At 32.2% G+C, this 21,880-nt stretch overlaps 2 protein-coding genes and 1 pseudogene across 5 annotated transcripts; 2 read left to right on the top strand and 1 right to left on the bottom strand.

The window, feature by feature from the left end:
• The first annotated feature begins 3,223 nt into the window (after positions 1 to 3,223).
• On the top strand, positions 3,224 to 6,338 carry LOC112521253. Of its 4 annotated transcripts, XM_025130006.1 has the most exons (5): positions 3,262 to 3,403; positions 3,862 to 3,885; positions 4,063 to 4,124; positions 4,232 to 4,795; positions 5,965 to 6,338. In XM_025130006.1, the coding sequence occupies exons 4-5, from the start codon at positions 4,273 to 4,275 to the stop codon at positions 6,096 to 6,098; spliced, it is 657 nt and encodes a 218-aa protein (XP_024985774.1). In that variant the 5' UTR covers positions 3,262 to 3,403; positions 3,862 to 3,885; positions 4,063 to 4,124; positions 4,232 to 4,272; the 3' UTR covers positions 6,099 to 6,338. The 4 variants fall into 4 exon arrangements, with proteins under 4 accessions (XP_024985772.1, XP_024985773.1, XP_024985771.1 ...); XM_025130004.1 differs by lacking the exon at positions 3,862 to 3,885 and having other exon boundaries at positions 3,224 to 3,403; XM_025130005.1 differs by having other exon boundaries at positions 3,261 to 3,403; positions 4,063 to 4,795.
• A 5,643-nt stretch (positions 6,339 to 11,981) lies between these two features.
• On the bottom strand, positions 11,982 to 12,660 carry LOC112521334 (cell wall / vacuolar inhibitor of fructosidase 1-like). Its single transcript, XM_025130129.1, has one exon. It carries the CDS (start codon positions 12,585 to 12,587, stop codon positions 12,081 to 12,083), a length of 507 nt encoding a protein of 168 aa, XP_024985897.1. The 5' UTR covers positions 12,588 to 12,660; the 3' UTR covers positions 11,982 to 12,080.
• Positions 12,661 to 16,067: 3,407 nt separating this feature from the next.
• LOC112521719 lies at positions 16,068 to 21,660 on the top strand (annotated as a pseudogene).
• Positions 21,661 to 21,880: the final 220 nt, after the last annotated feature.

Raw genomic sequence — 21,880 nt, forward strand, 5'->3', positions numbered from 1 at the left:
TTATCAGACCCATATCGCATGATTACCACACTAAAAATTTAACTTATCAACTAAAACGATAACCCAGGTGATGTATAACGATTATTATCACACTCATATCACACCAAAAATTTAACAACGATAACCCAAGTGATGTCACATGATTATCACACCAAAAGTTTAACTTATCAACTAAAACGATAACCCAAGTGATGTATAACGGTGATTATCACACCCATATCACATGATTACACCNAAAATTTTAACTTATCAACCAAAACGATAACCCAAGTGATGTATAAGGGTGATTATCACACCCATATCACATTGATATCACATGAGTATCACAACTAATCGATTAAAAACTTGTCCAAAACGAGTAATTGTGAAAGATACCTTGAATAAACTTCTTCTTCTTGTTCGATTGTTGCATGCAATCGATTAGGGTTCTTGTCGATTAGGGTTGTGTGTTCTTGGTTGATCACGGTTGTTTTGCGATTTGATGTTATGACTTCCAAATCTCCTTGAATTCTTTAACCATTTATTAGATAATTATAATAATGATTGTGTAATCGTGTTAAAATATTTGATGATATCATTTCTATTATTACCCTTTTAATTTTAATATTTTTTGAATTTTTTTAAATTTCAATTTAATTTTAAAAATCTTAATTTTCTTTTTTATCACAATATGAGGTTATTGGGTTGTTCTCGCGTTCTCGTAAATCACAGAGGTTTTCGTTTGAACTTCTCTCTCTCTCTCTCTCTCTCTCTATATATATATATATATATATATATAAGATGAATGGTTTAAACGAGAATCTCAGTGATTTACGAAAATGCAAGAACAGTCTACCAACCAAGTAATGGGATAATAATCAAAATTAGGGATTTTTTTAAAATTTAAATAATATTAAAAATAATTTAAGCAAATTTGAGAGGTGGAAGAGTAATCTTGGAATTCAAAGTGATAATATTTAAACAACACGATCACAAAAGACTCCAATCATCTGAGAACTAATAACATCATCATCTATGGTGGTTATCTAGTAGACCATTGTTATAGGAAAATGTTTCATAAGTTTTCTGGAAAACAAAGAGTGCAATAGAGGAGGAAGAAATCGAACCAAAAGAAGTTTGAGAAAGAAGTTTGCACGGATATTTGATTTAAGATTTGCTTATCACAACTTTATCACACTTAGAATACGAATCAATCGTCGCCGCTCGATTAGAACATTGTTTGGTTCGATTATCACAAGAAATAGAAATCCGATTACACATTGTTCATTTCGATTAGGGTTCACGTATCACATGATTATCACAGCCAAACATGAATCGGGTATCACAGGATTATCACAAGAAATCCGACTACACATTGTTCGGTTCGATTAGGGTTCATGTAGTTATCACACCGAAATACGAATTGAGTAGCACATGATTTTCACAAAAAATCTGACTACACTTTGTTTGGTTCGATTAGGTTTCACATATTACACAATTATCACAACCCAATCGTGTATCGATTATCACACGATTATCACTGCCCAACCAGTAGGGACTATCACACAAATATCACCAAATACGAATACACATTGTTTGGTTCGATTAGGTTCATTTATCACACGATTATCACCGCCCAATCAATATCGACTATCACATTGTCTTCAAAAAACAATATTCAGAAAAACCCCCTAGAACCGTCCGAATAATCATGACGATCACTTGATCTTGTACAAGCATCGATAGATTCCTTACCGACAACATTCGAATCCTCCATTCTTGGTCGAAAAAAGAATTGGATACTTCGAATATCATAGATTTCGAATCTTCAAATACGATGGGGAGAAAAAGATGGGAACAAATTGATGGACGTTCTATTCAACATGATCAGATGTCAAGCTAAAATCATGAGATAATTCCAATTAATTAAAATAAGATAAAAATCATAAGAAAATATCTAATTACATTACTACCCTTATTGATGATTTTTTTTAATAAAACTTAAATTATTGGTTAAAGGGGTTTGAGACCCACAACTGTTCTTGCATTCTCGTAAATCTCATGGGTTCTCGTCTGAACTCCACACACACACACACACACACACACACATATATATATATATATATTATTTGGGTCATGAATATTTATACTATATTATAAAGCATTTGACAAAAACTTTTAAAAACAAATTTTTTATGCATGAAGTACTGTATATTGATGAATATTACTTAAAATTCAAGATTACAAGTAAATTATACATAAGTACAACCTATTAAAGCTCCATGTTTGGATTCATGTAACTAACTGTGGATAAATATAATCAAATAAAATATAAACATCTCATTTTAAAATATAAAAAATCTAAAATATAATTAAGAAAATTATCGAGTTCTAATAAAATAATTAATTATGAAAATTACATTATTAAACCAAATATAAATTATATCGTTATTGAACCTAAATAAAACTATTGAATTAAAAAATTACACAAAAAATATTAAAATAAGAATTTTAAATAGTTAAGTTGATACTAATATCGATATTTTTGTCAAATTTTTATGATATCTTCAAATTTATATTTTGTTTACGAATAAAAACTTTATCTTTTTTTTAAATCACATAAAACCATACTATAACATCGACTGAAATAAAAAATAAAATAAAATATTAAAATTAAGATGCATCTCGCTGCATTGTGCGAGTATCATTCTAGTAATAATTAATTAAAATAGCGACATGTGGTTTCATCTCTTAGTCATTTATAATCGAAGATCAACAAAATGTCATTACGTCAACAATTTGCGCATGAGCCAAAGTGTAAAAAAAGTTTAGAGACCAAATCCATAAAAATAGGTATAGGTAGGTCCACAAAAGTTGAACTAATTTATCCTTGTACTTGCGGACTTAGTTTATAATTTTTTTTAACACTTTGACCCATCTGTAAATTACAGACCTACCACTTATTAACCTAGTGACATTTTGGTTATTTTATAAAAAAATAACTAAAAATTAAAATCAACATCAACTATTTTAATTAATAGCTTATTAGTACTTATTTTATTCATTCTTTATTTACTTTATATATACATACAATTTATTTATCATTCTAAAGCTTCCAACTTCTCCAAAGAAACGTTTTTAAAACATGTTTATTTTATACGATAACGAACTTTTCACATACAACCACCGATTCTTCATAAAACGTTTAAAATAAAAAGTATTAAATTAAATCAAATCAAATCAAACTTTTAGCAGCTTCCCGGTTGTCCACAAATCCTTAAAAGCCCTCGTGTTGTATACCCAGAATCAGAACCAGTCGCTCTCAATCCCAATTTCTTCATTTCTAGCGCACAATCAAATACAAATCCTTCCATTACTCTCATATTAGATCTGGGTTCTCTTCAATTGCTAGTTATAATGAAAGGTGATCTCCAATTCCATTCGTTTCTTTCGTCAAATAATTTCGGTTTCGTTGCTTTACGCCTTGCATTTTCTGGAGATTTGAATTATACTGCACTCAATTTTGTTCCTAACAATTGGGTTTTGGTTATTGATTTTATATAATCTTATAAAGTTTGCTTTCTAATTCTATACCTTACTTTGTGTTCACTAGTTCTTTGACATTCGTTGCTTTCTTTTGTGGTTGAAAGCTATAATTGTTAGCTTAATTAATCGCCAATCTTCATGTTCACGTTAAATTTAAATCTTTTAGTTTGATTATTTGTTCAGTTTCTTCCGAAGGTTTTGCATTTTAGACAAGTATTTGACCAAAAGCTCGCTAAAATGCACAATTTGAGGTCCATAATGTATTTGTATGTTGGTTAATTTGATTAATATTGAACGCAAATGGTCTAATTGAATTGATGAACCCTTTTTGTTTAGGTACGCAATGCAACAACGTGTAAGGTTTTTCTCTATTTCACCCTAAAAGTTGTGATTAATGCCAGCTATAATTTGTTCCTTGCTTTGTGGTTACTGTTAGTTGACATTTTTAGCTCACAGTTTAATTCAAATTGTTCACATGAAGGCTCTCTTTTACCATCTATATATGATCCTAATTGTTTTCTTCCACTTTGCATTCAGGATTTTGTCTCCATTAAGAGCTTTTGAGCTTCAGAAGCATAAATTTTGTAATATAGATTTGGGTAAGTGTAGAAACTCTCGATTACGAAGATTTCGTTTTTAGTTTTGAACCTAGGAACACGAATCTTGTTTACTTATGGTTCTATATTATAATTTTATGAACTTGAAGTGATAAGAAAAGGGAAACAAGTTATCAGAATTGAAGTTTGAATGGATCATTCGGGTTCTGGAGAACAAGATGCTGATATTGATCTTGAGAGTGGTGTTGGTGCAATCCATAGCAATGAAGAGGGAAGCCTGAATCCTGGTTTGGATGAAAAACTTGCAGAAACGATTTTCTTGAAGTTATCTGACCGATATATTAGTGTGGATGATAGTTCAGTTAAACCAGGATCAAATCCAAATGAGGGTTCTCCAGAGAATAATGTGTTGATGGAGGGAGAAACGGTTGGAAATTCTTTGGGAAAGAAGATGGATCAAGAGAAGCGTAAAAAGGCGAAAAAACCACCAAGACCCCCTCGACCCCCTAAAGGATTTTCTTTTGATGCTTCTGATCAGAAGCTCATCAAAGAGCTTGCTGAACTTGCTATGATCAAACGGGCGAGAATTGAGCGCATGAAGGCACTCAAGCTAAAGAAATCCTTAAAGATTTCATCATCATCATCATCATCACATGGCAGCTTATTTGCCATGCTATTTACCATCATCTTCTTCCTAGTGATACTTCTCCAAGGTAATCAATTACTATTTGCTCAAGACTTCGTTTTGTTTCAGAACCTGCTTTACATATCTATGTTACAATTAGTAGAACGTACTAACAACTCCGGCTACTATTTGGGCGGTGATACCTCAGAAGTTATAGGTTCAATCCCTTTTTCGCTTTGCTGATGTAGATAAAATACAATTTGTGAAAGATAAAAGATGAGCATAGGGAAGATATTGGTATCTCTTATCTTTTGACTTAATGCCTTTGTTTTCTTATGAGGAAGGGAGTAATAATTTGTTATGTTAGGTCCTACATGCAAATATGTTTCTTCATTTATAGGCTTTTGATTTTTGGCATAACATTACATGTGACACTGTGCTAGAAATCCTTAATTACCTGATAATTTCTACCTACGTGGAAACAACCTCTCTGTCTTTTAGGTCTGTGTACATCCTAACCCCATATCCTACTTTTGGGTGGGATATACTGTGTTTGTTTTGTTTGGTTTGATTTGATTTATGCAAATGGGTTCCTTAAATTTGTGGGGTATTCGAAAATTGGCTAAACATTGCATGTGATCCACGAGTGCCCATAAATCCTTAACCACCTGAATGGCTCCTACCCTACTTGAAAATAGATCTAGAGCCACACCAAAATCTTTAATAGTACATCTTCCCCTTTTTGGCTCTTACTCAGTTTTAGGTTTTTTGTTTTGGTTCTTCCTTTTACACACTTTTCCCTGGTGAGGGGTCTTTATAGAAACAACCGCTCTACTCCTGGGGTAGAGGTCAGATCAGTCCGGGTGAGATATGCTGGACTCGTTTGGTTTGGTTTTGGTTCTTTCTTGAAGGCCAACTCGGTGCACTAGGGTCACTTGGATATACAATGGTTGGGAATGGAAATCCAACTTTTCCTTTTCATTTTTTGCAAAGATGATGTTTTTGTGATTCTAATATATGACCTTGTAAATCATAAAGCTCTATACTCTTAAACATATAATATTTATAATAAGGCAAAACTCACACATTCTTATCACCTATGCTGAGGTTTGAACCCTTGACCTCCAAGAAGAAGGTTGGGATCTACCATTAACCTGGGTGCCATTGAGTCATAATTTTTGTATTTGGGTTTTAAATTATTTTGAAGTTATAGGAACTTTTGAACCAAAGCAATAACCTTTGCAATGTATTTTTCAGGCCGAAACTCAGGTGCAAATTTTCAGGGTTCTCCTCAAACAAACGAAAATGGTTCCATATTTGTGCAAGCTCAGTTAAATCCATCCGCTAGTGAGTCCATTTCGCCCATTCCGAAATCTTCAACACTGTTTTAAGTTCATCAAGGGCTGCCACATGTACAGTTTAAAGGTACCTTTCCGTGTGAACCGTAATTGATACGTTTCGTGAAGCCAAACGATGATCAAGTTCTATGGTGTTTTTGGGTTCAATTGATTTCATAACATCCTCTCACTTATTTTGATTCAAGTGTTCCTATCAAGAAGAGCTGTTTGTGTTTTTATATAAATATACTTTTGAAATAATAAATAATCCCTTAGATTACTTTAGAAAAAAAAGAAGTCGACTCTGGGATTGTTGGAAACAAATGGTGAGGTGACGAATGACTAATTTGGCTACATGTGTTTTTAGTGGTAAAAAGACCATTTTGCCCTTTCATCATAAAGTCAAATGGAACTTGCATGTGCATATATGCCTGTATTGTGATTTATGCCTATCCAAATATCATAAATGATACATTATTTACAATCAGAAGGTGATCGGTACGCTGTCCTGTTCTGTTCTAGGTAACAGAGCGTGCAAATCACTTTTTGTAGAACGGTTGAAAAAATATCATCTGAAAGCTCTTTTTTTCTAACATCAACCTAACATATAGTTCCATAAGCTCGTATTAGCTATTAAAATGGTAGATTTGTGACTGATCAAGTGAACTCTGAAAGCTTGCTTTGTTTTTTATCCCTATATTAAAAATTAAATAAAAATATTTTAAAGATACTTTATTTATTATAAAAGGAAAAAAAAGGAAGGATGATGATAAAGGGAAAAATGTAAGGGTGTTGATGGAAGTGCTAAAAAGCAACATTTGTCCCACCGCCTCATCTTTCGTAAAGTAGCACGTCGACAACCAACACCACCTTTTATCCACCCCACTATTCAAATCAATCAATCCTTAGTGATTGTTGATAATTGTTAAATGATTTGATGAATAATGATTAAGTGGTTAAAATGATTAATAAGTTCTTATGATATAGGGGGTGTTTGGGATTGCTTATTTAAAACAATTTATGTATTTTTGTAAAAGTGCTTATTAATTTATGTGGTATCAAACCGGAGTTTTGTAAAAAGTGTTTGGATTAGCTTATAGCGGTACCAAACTGCAATAAGCTGATAAGTTGTTTTTTAGTGTTTGACAAATTTTACTTATATCTGTAAAATGACCAAAAAGGACAGGGAAAAGATTGATGTTGTTATCTGGAGAAGGGAGAAGATTGATATCGATATTATCTAGAGGAAAAGAGATAGGTATAAAGGGTAATAGGGTTAAAATGGTAAACTGGTAATAAACAGTTTTTCATAAGTCATGACGGATTAACTTATCAAAAACTGCTTATTACCGGTTTGGCACCGGTATAAGCAGTTTTATTTTTTCTTATCCAAATACTAGGTATTAGCTTATCACCGGTGCCAGACTGAAATAAGTCAATAAGCAGAGACAATAAGCAATCCCAATCACCCCCATAGTATAAAATAATGAAATTAGGGTGCTGAATAGTTAAGGGAGACTCATGATACAAAATCATTCAGATGATTTTAGAACCATTAACAGACAGAGTTTTATTTCACCAAACAAAATTCACCTCTTAACGATTCAAAAACTGTCTTTTAATGAAACTATTAAGAAATAAACAAATTTATATTAGAATCAGATGACCATTATACATTGAAAATGTAAAAAAATAAGTTTTGATGTTAATATTGATTTAGAACATCTTTAACAAATATGTTATTTTTATTAAAGATTTGAGATGTTATGTTAAATTCTTATATATATAAAAAAAGAAATCTTTATATATAAAAGAAGAGAGAGAATTATCGAGAAATTAACCTATTTAACCGTAATTACTATCTTTTTCTTAAAATATAGCCACTTTTTTTTTTTTCAAAAAAATCAAAATCTTGTAAGTTTGACACCACAAGCTACCTTTTGCTTGCAGTGTCAAGCTTTTTTCTGACATATTATGTGGAAAAAGAAAATTACGTTTTCCGAGGGTAAAATCTCAACTTGCAGTGATGCAAGCCAAATTTAAAACCGCAATCTAACTTTTGGTTTTTTGAAATCCATGTTTTTCTGGTCTAAAAGAATGGATGGAAAGAAACTAAGGTGGCGTTTGTTTTTTAAGAGGTGCTGAAATCTGAAGTCTGATTTCACTTCTGATTTATAAGAGGTGGTTCTAAAGTCTGAAATCTGGATCAGTAAAATTGTTTGTTCTTACATCTGAAGTCTGAAATCTGAATCTGTCAAACTAATGCAAAAATATAAAAGACAAATAGTTTTTTTACAAAGGTATAAAAGATAAATAGTTTTTGCTAACAAATCTCTTTCAACCCCCAAAATAAGAACCATTTGATATAGGGCGTTTATTATTAAGAGGTATTAAGTGATATGTTTACCACTTAAATTTCAGAAGACAATTCGAGCTTTTAAGCTCTTATTTTAGAAATAAAACAAACGCTCTTAACATCCAAACGTCTGAACGAATCAGACTTCAGAGGTATTAAGAGGTAATTTTGAAAAAACAAACAGACCCTAAGAAATCTTATAGAAATCTCTATATGATGATAAGTAAGGGGCCGTTTATCAAACACTTACTTGGATAAGTGAACACCAAGTCCTATTACCTTACCGAATCAATATGGTAAAGAACAAGAATCTTATCATGTAAGAGGATGACAAGGACCAATAGTCTTACCAGTAAGTGAGGACGACGATTCTTACCACGATAAAAGCTTACCGGGTAAATTGTTGCATACAATACCGTTTTAGTGGACTAAAATATTACTAAATGTTGAATTTTATCAGTAAACGTTTATCGGGTAAGTGTTTGATAAACAGCCCCTAAAGAACATGCAAATTTCTAAACCTAGATATAGCAAACTGCATTACCGCAAGTTGCGGTTTCACCCTAGGAAAAATAATTTTCTTTTTCCAAAGAATATGTTTGAAAAAAATCTGACACTGCAAACAAAAAATGGCTTGCAATGTCAACCTTGCGGGTCAACGGACAAAATTGAAAAATAAATAAATTTGATGACTAATCTTTAAAAAAAGTAATCCAAGATGATATCATAGGATTTTAAATCAAAACAATTCTGCAAATCAAACATGAAATTAAAATGAATTTTAAATCCAAAATCCCTTTAAATCCGTTACATTCCTATAAATCAAAGAGACCCTTAAAACAACTTTATGTGGTTATAATTATAAAGAATTCCTTGTAGTGACGGAAATCATTACACAAAGATTATCAAGTACTTTATATACTTTTTGAACCACAATGATTTCTGAAAATTATATCATTGTCAATGTCGTGTACCACTACTAATACCAAATATGCTATTTTAACAGCTTATTACGCGTTTTTTTAGATATAAAGTTAGGGGCCGTTTATTAAATATTTATCTGGATAAGTGCTTATCATATCATATTATATTATCGGATGAATATGGTAAAGGCCAAGAACCTTACCCGATAAGAGCGAGACAATGACCAAAAGTCTTGCTCGGTAAGTGAGGGTAACGACTCTTACCACGGTAAGTGCTTACCGGGTAAATTGTTGCATACGATGTTGTTTTGATGGATTCAAATCTTACCTAGTAAGTAAATGATAGTGTTAATTTTACCGGTAAACGTTTACCGAGTAAGTGGTTGGTAAACGGCTCCTTAGTAAAAAAAAAACATTTTATGGTCGTTAAATATTGAAAATACTATTTAGAAATAATCAAAAGAAATGGTGTTATCAATAATTTGTAACAATTATCATTAATTAACTCGAATGTAAATAAGTTTATATAAACTAGAAGGGTACTTGTGTAATGCATCGAGACATATCTTGATTTCAATGTTTCGTTTTATTTTCTTTTTATGTCGATATATTACGGTTTTATGTGGTTTGAGAAAACGATAATGTTTTTATTTTTGAATAAAATATAAATTTAAAAATATTATAAATTTTTAAAAAAAATATATCGCTATCAGAATCAAATTAATTTTTCTAAAAGTTTTTGTGTTTGGTGTAATTTTCTTAATTCAATTTTTTTAATTATAATTTAATTTAAGTTTAATAATATAATTTTTATAAAGATAATAATTAAGTATTCTGTTAGAATTTAATGATTATCTAATTATATTTTAGATTTTTTATATTTAAAATTAGATGTTTATCCTGTATTTGATTATGTTTATCTGCAGTTAGTTACAATAATTCAAAGATAGAGCTTTAATAAGTTATACTTAAGCACAATCTACTTGTAATCTTGAATTTTAAGTAATATGCATCAATAAACAGTACTTCATGCATAAAAAGTAGTTTTTAAGAGTTTTTGTCAAATGTTTTATAATATAGTATAGATAAACAGTTTTTTTTATTAACCTGGATATCCAACACGCTATGCGAGCCGACTAATCTCAGGGCGACCACCTACTTTGCAGATAGCCCGGAGTCACCGCATTTGAACCTCCGTGGCCACAAGAGAATTTTTATTCCTACTTGGATTTGAACCTGGGACCTCCTGATACTTTTGACCTTTGGAGCCAAACTCAAACCAATCAGGCACCACCCTTGTGGTTGATAAACAGTTTTATATATTACCGTTGATGATTTTAAATCTCGTTTTGTATCATTAGTCTTCTAAATTTGACCTTTTTAAACAGAAATGAACATGTAAAAAACATAATAGTTATCATCTGATATTAGAACACAGAGATTGGGGGATCAGTGACATGGATGGAAATTGGGGTCCCGGCCCCATCCACTTTCGTTCCCATGCCTAAACCTACCTACACATAATACAATATCTAAATACGAACACCGCAACTTTTATATTATAATCATTCCAATCTTTTAAAAATATAATATATTATACACAACAAATATTCATCCGCATCTCTTATACTTTGGATTGGTTTGAAACCTTAATCTCTTAAGAGATTGAGCTAGATCTATTAGTAACTAGGGTACTACGAAGACAATGACCTTGTTAGCCGATAATATCTCTTGATATTATTGGCATGTATATTGTAAATATTTAGTTGTTAGAATTAATTGTATTTCCATAGTTATCTCTCTCTCTCTCTCTCTCTCTCTCTTACCTTTGTAATATTTATAGCCATGTATCTTTATGAAATGGACAAAGAATTCGTTTCTTTAAAGACCTTTGGTTAATCATCTCGACTTTATAATAAGACCATACTGTTTTAATACACACACACATATAGACGAAAGATTGTGTGAGAATAAGAGTTAGGTTGAGAAGTATAAGAAAAAATTTAAACTCTTGATCACTTTTAATCCCAAAACAACTCAAGAATTGCGTTCTAAAAGAGAATTGATCTAATGCATCTCATCATTGTTGATCTTATAGTTCTGTTCAATTATGATTAATCCAAGAATGATGATCCCTTTTAACCATAACTTTCATTTTCACCGAAACCTAACCCTATATATATAATAATAACAATAATAATTATTATTTATTTTATTTTCATTATAATAATAACGATGATAAAGAAAATAGATGCACTTTTGTCGGAGCATTTTCTTATCATCAATGAAAAAATGGTCGTAAAGATAAAGGACAAAGAATGCGACGGGAACTGAAGTTGCATTCTATACTCTACTATACACCAAACCTACTTAATTTTGGTGACATATACCTAAATTACCCTTATTATCTACTCTTAAAGTTATATGTTTCGAAATAAAAACCAACTCTTAACGAAAATACACAAATTTTTATCAAGGTTACCTGCCAAACAAATAACTGAAATATTACTTCACAGTCATAATTCCAAAACACCATAACACAAAACTTCATTCCGATACCAGATCGTAGAATTGATACACGGATGACGTATGTCATAACGGATGTCGTTTTTTTTGTCTACTTTTTAAATTTTTTTTTGTCTCAATTACATTGTTATATTGATTAACACATATCGTATACGTTTTTGTTAAGAGTACGAAACAAATAAAACGTATCCGTAAAAAACATGTTTTTAACGGAATACGATATTACAAAATTTATAATAACATCCTAATAATAGCTCTAGCAACATTAGCAACGTTCTCAATGTCTTTATTCATCTGCGTTAACGGTGACTTCTGACCACGCCCACTAAAACTCCTCTCACAAGCTTGAGCCTCTACGGCGGTATCAGCCATCCCATCCTCAGCAAACTTGGGTTGCCCACCATCTAAAGCCTGAACAGCTGAAGGCACATCCGCCTTCACCACAGCCATATACACCTGAGAGCACTCGTTTAACGAGTGTCTCAGCTCAGGATGAACCCTGTAAAGAGTCTTGATGTGTTGTATGGCTTGGGTTGCCTTAACCTTGGTTGCACCAACCATGATGAGTCCCAAGTCACTAACATCGCCACTTGAGCTCTTTGGGTTCGACAAGAGAGTTGAAAGGCATAAACTGTAAGAGGGTGTGGCCTTGCACGTGCTTTCTATCAACCTTCTATCTCCAATGACCATCAATGGAGTTTGAAGAGAGAGAAAGATGAAGAGACAGAAGAACTTCATGAAGGAATTGATGGAAGACTTTGATCCTTAGCTTTTTGAGAGATGAAGTTGAGAAGTGTTTGCTTTCCAAAGTGGATGTGTCATGCTCTATTTATAAACCAACTGGCTTCTTCTTCGAAGTTAGAGATTCATGAATTTAGAGTAAAGTACAAGTTTCAATGCATAATGTGCATGTATTTTGTATGTTTTTGCTTTGCATGTGAGCAGTTCTGTATGAAACGAATACGACAGATAAAGTTGATGGTGACGCAATTTTAGGTGATAGATTTTTTTTTATCAACCTGTGTGCGACATGATTAATTCTAGAGTGACCATTTATTTTGTAGATAGCTTGAAGTCATCGTATTTGAACCTTCGTAGTCACAAAGAGATTGTTGTTCTTTATTGAATTTGAATTTAAGACCTTCTGTTACTTTTGACTTTTAGAACCTAGCTCAAATCAATCAGACACCACTCTTGTGGTTGGTGATAGGATTTTGTTTTTAATAAAATTGTTTAATTTCTTTAAAAAAATAAATTAAATTGTTTATTTATTTGTCAAATATTTGACTATATTTTAATAAACACGAAAAAAAGAACCATATGAATCTAGTCGTATGATAAATGATTTAAACATTTATAGCATTATAAATAGTAACTATTAGCTGTCATATTTAAATGGGTCTGAGGTTGAGTCATCATCTTTATATATAACTAGTATGGGAACCGTGCGTTGCGCAGTAGTATGAATGCTTTGATTAATGATCTGATGATTGTCTATATAAATATATATTAATTGTTAATAGAATTATCAACAAATTATATTCAAATAATTCGAAAAAGTTAAATAAAATATAGTTAGTGAAATTTTAATATACACACACATATATATATATATTGAGAGAGAGATTTGTTTAGTAATAAAATTGTAAAACTAAATAAAATGAGTAATAATAACGACGGAAATATTAAGGAATCTGACACAAATTTAAGAATAAAAAATACTCCACATAAAGACATGTCTCCTTCAAATGATGATGTACATGTACTATTTTTCATCTTCAACACATACCTTGACTTTAAAAACACAATAGTGAATGGACCGGACCAACCATACGATATGTAAAAAATCACATACCAAATTTAAAGACTTCAAATCTTTATAACTCAATAGATAAAATTATAATGCAATCAAAATCATAACATGAACATACATAAAATTATAATACGACTAAACTTACGATAAGAACATACTTAAAAATATAATTCAATCAAAAGCATGATACAAACATACATAACATTCTAATACACTTTAAATTACAAAACAAACTTGCATAAAATTCTTACCTTAGATCATAATCAAAAATTCCCACAACCCAAACTTGAAAAGTTCAAATTTTCATGACTTGATATATAAACGTTAAAGAACTCGAAAACCTGCAAACCAAAAAACGTTCAACATGCATAAGTAAAAATTACATGGTGAACTTGGACATTTTAAATCTTTACCTAATACATAAGAGTTATAATGCAAACAAAAATCATGATACAAACATAAATAAAATTATAATGCAATCAAAATAATGAAACAAATCAGTATAAATATTTTACCTTATATTGCAACCAAAAAATCAAATATTGAACTTGAAGACTTCTTTTCAAATCTTCATGACATAATGCATAAAAAACTATAATGCAACCTGAATAACATAACGATACAAACATAAATAAACTTATGGGAGAAGTGGAAAAAAAAACTATGAAGATTATCAATAGTAAAATAGAAGAAAAACCAAAGAGAAAGAAAATAAATTTAGAGATGTATAAGATAGAAATAGAATTTGAGAGGGTGTGAGAGATGAAGATGAATAAATAGTTGTTGTTTATATGTATATAAATAAATGATTGATTGGAAAAGATGAAGGGTTTGGAGTTATRTCATTTGAATTAATATAGAAAGAGATGAATGGTTTGGAGTTGAATGCAAACATTTAACAAAAAAACATAAATTGACAAAAAAATATATATAGTAGTGGATATTGAGAGAATGAAGGAGAAAAAAGAAAAATGAGGTTCTAGGCTTTAGGAGAKRCCACTTCAAACACTCATGGTTTATTCTTTAATATATATATATATATATATATATATATAATAATAATACATAAGAGTTATAATGCAAACAAAAATCATGATACAAACATAAATAAAATTATAATGCAACCAAAATCATGAAACAAATCAATATAAATTATTACCTTTGCAATCAAAAAATCAAATATTGAACTTGAATACTTCTTCAAATCTTCATGACATAATGCATAAAAACTATAATGCAATCTAAATAACGAAACAAACATACATAAAATTGTGGGAAAAGTGAAAAAAACAAAAAAAAAAAACTATGAAGATTATCAATAGTGAAATAGAAGAAAAACCAAAGAACTTGAAACTTCTTCAAATCTTCATGACATATAATGCAATTTAAATAACGATACAAACATACATAAAATTATGAGAGAAGTGAAAAAAAAAACTATGAAGATTATCAATAGTAAAATAGAAGAAAAACCGAAGAGAAAGAAAATAAATTTAGAGATGTATAAGATAGAGATAGAATTTGAGAGGGTGTGAGAGATGAAGATGAATAAATAGTTGTTGTGTATAAATAATTATTGTTGATGAAGCTTAAATTCGAAAAAAGTTTATCATATCCTGTGATTATAAAATATCAAAATTTTATTCGAATTTATATGATCAAATCGTAAACACAATTTATATAATCCAATCGTAAACACAATCATATCATATGATAACAACACATCCAACAATATTGAAAAATAAACATGTAATAACAAATCACATTTTTTTTAATGAATATAATTTCTACATACCTTTTAAAATCTTTGAATTCTTCTTCAACTCTCATCTTCTTCATCCCTCACCAAAGGATTTTATATGATTTCANAGGATTAATAAATTTTAAGATTGATGTAGAAACTACCTCAAAATCGATTGAGAACTCAAAAACCCTAACTTGTTTTTTCAGCCGCTTTCCCACTCGTATCTCCGTTTTTCTTCAAAATTTCGGAGGGGTTCTCCTCTCCATCTGAAGGCAAATATATATGTGTGAGAAATAGGGTTAAAGTGAGAAGCGTAAAAAATGATATAGACTTTTTGATCAACTTTAATCTCAAACTCACCTGTAAATCACGTTTGATACGAGAATTGATGTGGTGCATCTCGATTCATCTCATCGTAATGTGCATCCAAGGTAAAAATCCACCATTATGTTTCTCACCTTACTTTCTTTCTCACCGGAACTAACCTTATATGTATGTGTCTCTGTTGGAAGAGAGATGTTATAATCAACCTTTATGGTAAAGAAAATCTCGTTAGAAATAAAGAGAGAGAAACCCAAAAATAAATTTGGGGTGTTACAGGAGTGGAGCGAATTTGCCCAAATACAAGGCAGGACCCAAGTTCAATTATTGAGTACAAAAAATGTTCTTTCACATTCATGTCCTTAAAGACAAGTTCCATGTAAAAATGGTTAGAATTACCGGTAATCAACCTGTTTTGTCTAAATTTATCAAAATAAAAGTAACAAATATTTATCCAAATTAAAAAAAAAAAGTTTCCCGTCCCGTCCAGTCCTATCCCCTTGTCCTAATCCTACCCTTTTGTCCGGTCATATCCGGTCATGTCTTATTTAGTCATGTCCTATTTAGTCATGTCCAATTACATTTGTGTATCAAATGCTACCTGATTAACCACGAGGAACTAAACCTTTCTCTATCTGTGGTTGCCTCCCCCCACCTCTTTTAGCCATATTCGTGCGCCCTCCCCCACCGCCTTTCTCCATCTCCGTTTCCTGTAAAATCCCATTTTGGATTGCCATCTCCTATCAGATCTACTATAGTCGACGTAGGGACTCGTCCGTCGGTCTCCTTTTCTTCCACCGTCTCCATCGCCTCCTCTCCTCTGCAATCGGTACGATTTCTCCATCTCGCTTTTTTGCATGCGTACGATTTCTCCATTTCTCCACTGCGTACGATTTCACCATGTAATGGTTGTGTGTGTGTAATGGCTGTGTGTGTAAAGAACTCCTCATGCTCGCACTGTTAATTTATCCTTTACCATGTAGTTTTAATAATAAAATGCTCCTCTGCATAAAAGCCTATTTCACATAAACTATTGATCTTTGAACCTACATAAATTGAAGTCTTCTCTTACAGTAAATACTCTTTGATAGCTCCCCTGGACTTTGTCAATGGAAAAGCATCCAAATCTTCCAAGTCTCAGTCAACTACTTTTGTAGGGACAATTCTTATCATTGCTAGCTAACAAAGAGCTGTTGTAGGTATACCAACAATAGGCTTACGTAACTGTTAAACTAAATTCAGTCAGGTCTCCGCCTCAAAACTATGAAGGAATAATTGTTGATGGAACCAATGTAGTTTCTGCTTTTTTGGGACTTAAATTTGAGAAATAGATCACCAAACGCAATGCACAACTGGAGTCCGTTCGCAATAGGGGTTCAGTCATAGATGAATAGAGGCCATGAATGTTCTCAAATAACATTGAACAACATTTAGGGGTAATATAGTCATTTTAACAGTCCTGTCATGTCCTAGTCGTACCAAACATAGTTCCAAACATAGGACAGACAATTAGTCCTGTCTCGTCCCATCCTGTCCTGTCTCATCCGGTCTGCATACCAAACACTACCTTAAGAGCCTCAAATGGCACAAGCAAAAAGATGGTGTTGCTTTGGTTTTTGGTGGCAAGCTTCAAGCTTGTTTCATTTCACTCAATTGGCTCCTCATTGGACGTTCACATATTTTCTACATGGTGTTTCAGATTTATGTGCGAGGCTTGGTTACATGATTGTTTTTTGGTTTTTAAAAAATCCTCGTTTTTCGTTGGAAACAAGGATGGGGATATGATCATAACAAAGACGGAGGATGATGTAACACCCCAAATTATGGGCTATTTGCATTGTTGATTTTAATGACATGCTTATGGTGTCAAGTCTTTAAAGGTAAAGATTATTTTGTCAAATAATGAATATCAGAGAAATAAGACATATATTTATAAATAAAAAGGAAAAAGAAGTTTACTTCGAATATAAGAGCATCGACAATGGAGGTTTTTGATAGGGTTCTTTTTAGATTTTTTACTAGAACCTCTGAGACGGAGGTTCTTATACAGTCACATGTTCTTATTAGAACCGAGTTGCTCTAACAAGARTCAAAATTCTTCCGTACTTTCCTTTTCTGTTATTATCTTATTTATTTCTTAACCATTTTATTTTCTTTTAATAAATCTATAGAACATAATATAAAATAATTTTTTTAATTTTGTTTTATTTTTCTTTTCTTATAATTTTTATACAATTTTTTTAATTATTTCCTTATATTATTATATTTAGATTATTTTTCATATATATATATATATATATATATGTGTGTGGGGGGGGGGGGGTGTGTGTGTGTAGGGTTAGGTTCCCGTGAGAAGTAAAGTTAAAGTCAGAAGACTAAGAAATGATCTACACCCTTGGATGCACATTAGGATGAGATGCACTGAGATGCGCCAAATCAATCTCTATATCAAGCGCAATTCATATGTGGGTTTGAGATTAAAGGAGATCAAAGATCCGGATCCCTTATTACGCTTATCATATTAACTCTCATTCTAACACGTTCATCTGCACGCGCACACACGCACATATATATACACACACATATGTGTGTGTGTGAACTCGTGTGATTCACATATGAACTATATGTTCATATGTGAACCTGTTCATATGTGAACACGTTCATATGTGAACCTGTGTGATTCACATATGAACTAAAATCATTATTTTCTCTCTTATAAAGAACTAGTGATTTATGGTTTCTTCTACATCTTTTGACTTTCTGTTTATGTCTTTACTTGTTTTCTTTCATATGGTTGAATATCTCACTAATGGCAAGTCTCAACCCCACAACCATTTATTTAAAAGACTTAATGCCAGCTGCACCGCAGATAACTGATGCTTCTTTAATTTTGGATGTGTGATTGCGCACTGATACAAAGTTAACGCATTCTAATGAATTTGATTTGTAGAATGTTGGCATTCTCAACCCCTTGTTCTTAAATGGTATTGATGTAACAAGTTGGAAGAGTTTATCTGGAGTACGTGCAAACAATAGCATCCTGCAGCTCGTTCCAGATGTCAAGGTAGGGAGGCTTCAGAAACTCTAAATACTGCATTAAGTGCTTTAGGGATAACCTATGGGCATACAAACGTGCATATTCTCTGATAGTTTTTCCTTCTCTCCTGGAAATCAAAAATCTCCTGCAAAAAGTTGCAATTAAATTCGTACAGCTCAATGGGGTGTTCTGTAGAAAACTAACCACAATTAAAGACTTGATTCCCATTTGTTACATAAAAGATGCAACTATTTTCATTATGGGATTTCTACTAATTGTAACATTTTCCTTTTTGGGAAGTTTTGAAGCCGAAGTTACCTATTTTGCCTATTGTGGTGGTTTTGGTCCACAGGATTCCCCTAGCATGGTGCTACTAAAGTGTATTTTATATATTTGACCACTAGTAAAATCTGTTTATGGAACTCTGTGTAGAGTCATTTGTTGCAAATTTCATGAAATGATGTATCATATCATAACTTTATAAGCCAATGGAGTGTCATCAAAAGGAAGAATGAAACTTTTAGCTTTTTTACTGGGGTCTAATATAAGATTAATCAACTTCCTCTAGCCTGTGAAATCAAAATATTTATGGGCTGCTGATCTTTACCTATGTCACATTTTCACAACTCAACTTTCTTGCTGTATTGTAGATATTTCAGGAATTACTGTGTTGTGTTAAATTATGGGCAAAGAGGAGAGGGATTTATGGTAATGTAAGATATTTCGTTCTACTCTCAGCTCTCACATTTATCATTTCTTTTATGTCTTTTTAATTGTATAAAGTGATCTTTTGTAGTTATTTGGGTTCTTTGGAGGTGTCCATTTGGCTGTTTTAGCAGCCTTTATTTGTCAAAGGAATCTAGGTGTGAGCTTGGCCGGTCTTGTTTCAATCTTCTTCAAGACATTTGCTTTGTGGTCTTGGCCAATGCCAGTACTTCTACTAAAGGGAATGATGCCACAGTCTCATCCTCCTGAAACACGAGCATTAATGCCCATTCAGCTTCCTAGCAGCCCACATGAGTATTGCCATTCCAACATCACCACTAGCACTCTCATGAAGATCAAAAATGAGTTTCGAAGAGGTTATCGTCATATTCAGGTATATATATAGGCATTGTTTTGGTTTATTATTGGAGCGACTAATCTTTCGGTACCATCATACTTGGCCTTTTGTTGAAATCATGCTTCTGTTCTTGTTTGAAAATGCAAAAAAACGTTAAAACTGTAAGAATGAGTGATTTTGAACAAAAATTACGCGGTATGATGGGTATATGTATGTACCCTAGTATGAAAAGATGCAAAATTGTTGCTATTTTTAATGAGTTTGATTCAAGAAAATCTGTTGGTGCAGGATCTCTTGAAGCCACAATTTGATTGGGGAAACCTCTGTGAACACTACCCTTACTCAAAAGAGTTGCCAACAATTTTTAAAAACAAGCCTTTCAACTTCTAAACAAGATGAGCTAGGAGATTGGATAGGCTGGGTCAAGTCACGGTTCCGATGTCTTCTAGTAAAGGTAAAAAACCTGTTCTATTTTCATTGGAAGAATTCCAAAACTCGGAAACATAAGATACACATTGCAAGTGTACTAAACCGGAGCAATTGAGCTCGGGAGTGGCACGTAATGACTTGCGTAAGCTCAAGTCTTGGCTCTACTTGTATATAGGCTTGGATTTATGGGCTCGAGTCTTTGCTCTGCAGCCTCTACTTGTATAAAGGCTCATTTAGGATTTTAAAGCTGAGCTATTTTAGACTAGAGGATGGTTTGTCAGGCTTCGCAGCTAGCCGGCTCATGCTTAATTCTTTGCAAAATCCTTGTTACTTTTTTTCCAAGTTAGAAGCTTCTTGTTCTATTTGCCATTTTCCCATTCCCTATTCTCCATTTTGCAGGATCGATATCTATTTCCCCGTAAATACCAATCTCATAATGAATAAATATTAATTGGCTAAAAAGGATTAGGAGTTAAATTGCATAAAGTATTAAAACTATGATGCATATGTTGTTTGCTTTGGCTTTGTACATCCTGCTTATGTTGTTGAATCTGTTGTTGCAGCCGGAGGAGTTGTTTGTTTTCTATGACCCCAACCCTGCTGAATACTTGGATACAACCATACAAGACCCAAACATCGTTTTTTATTGAGGATTGTTACCTGGCATGAGCAACTACTTGGATCTAGATCTACTATAATAAGAGTTCAAGAATAACCTAGTTACAGGTTACAGAGGTCTAATGGGAAAAATGACTACCCATTATTCAAGCATCCGAGTTACCAAAAGCTTGCACCAGTTTGCTGATACCCACCAGTTATTTTCAAACTCGAGCAAACGGTACGGTGTCCCAAATCCCACACCTCATTATTTTCTCAGGTATCTTGCTCCTGAGTATCCGAGTAGTGGGATAATGGGTTAAAGACAGGGATCCTGGGTTGGTTCAAGATTTGGTTGTGCATAGAAAGAGAATACTCAAATTTTCTGGCTTTCTTTTTGTTGTTTATATAGATTACAGAGGAGGAAGGGTTCGCACATTTGTTAGAGAGAAAAGGATAATCATTTTTTTGGGCAGACGTCCTTCAAATGCTCATCATATGATATTGCTTTACTTGTATATTCATTTTTTTTCTTACTTGTGCAAATTATTTTTGTGTATAACGTGAAGGGTGTACAACATGTGTCTACAATCTATTGAAAGAGATAAATGCTTATTTTGGTCGGTAAAGTTATTCAAATTACGGTTAAAGATGAAAAAAGAAACAGTTTCATTTGAAGATCTTTTTGGTAAAATAGATGTAAAGTTGGGGCATAAGTGAGATTTGATTACTACAATTAGAACTAATGTCATATTATGAGCATCAACCTATCATGTGAAAATGTATAATCTCAACCTCTTAGATCCAATCCTTTTAAATCGGTTGTTACACGTTGATACCGTTTTATACCATCGTAAAAGTTGAAGTAACAAATTTATTATATTCAAATAACTAACTAGATTTGGATGCACAGAAACCATCAATCTTTCAAATAACATGGTGATATGCATCGTATTACTTATCCCAACTTATACAAACATTTAAATAACTTTCAGATAATATAAGTAATCACTAGTACCAAACAACT

Source organism: Cynara cardunculus (assembly GCF_001531365.2).
Source record: "Cynara cardunculus var. scolymus isolate 2C chromosome LG 11, CcrdV1, whole genome shotgun sequence".
NCBI lineage: Eukaryota > Viridiplantae > Streptophyta > Magnoliopsida > Asterales > Asteraceae > Cynara > Cynara cardunculus.

Excerpts from the sequence above, each read along its gene's own strand:
- LOC112521253 (XM_025130004.1), top strand. The coding sequence starts at position 4,273 with ATGGATCATTCGGGTTCTGGAGAACAAGATGCTGATATTGATCTTGAG. Across the intron at positions 4,796-5,964 it reads CCTAGTGATACTTCTCCAAG|GCCGAAACTCAGGTGCAAAT; the intron begins GTAATCAATTAC and ends TGTATTTTTCAG.
- LOC112521334 (XM_025130129.1), bottom strand. The coding sequence starts at position 12,587 with ATGAAGTTCTTCTGTCTCTTCATCTTTCTCTCTCTTCAAACTCCATTG.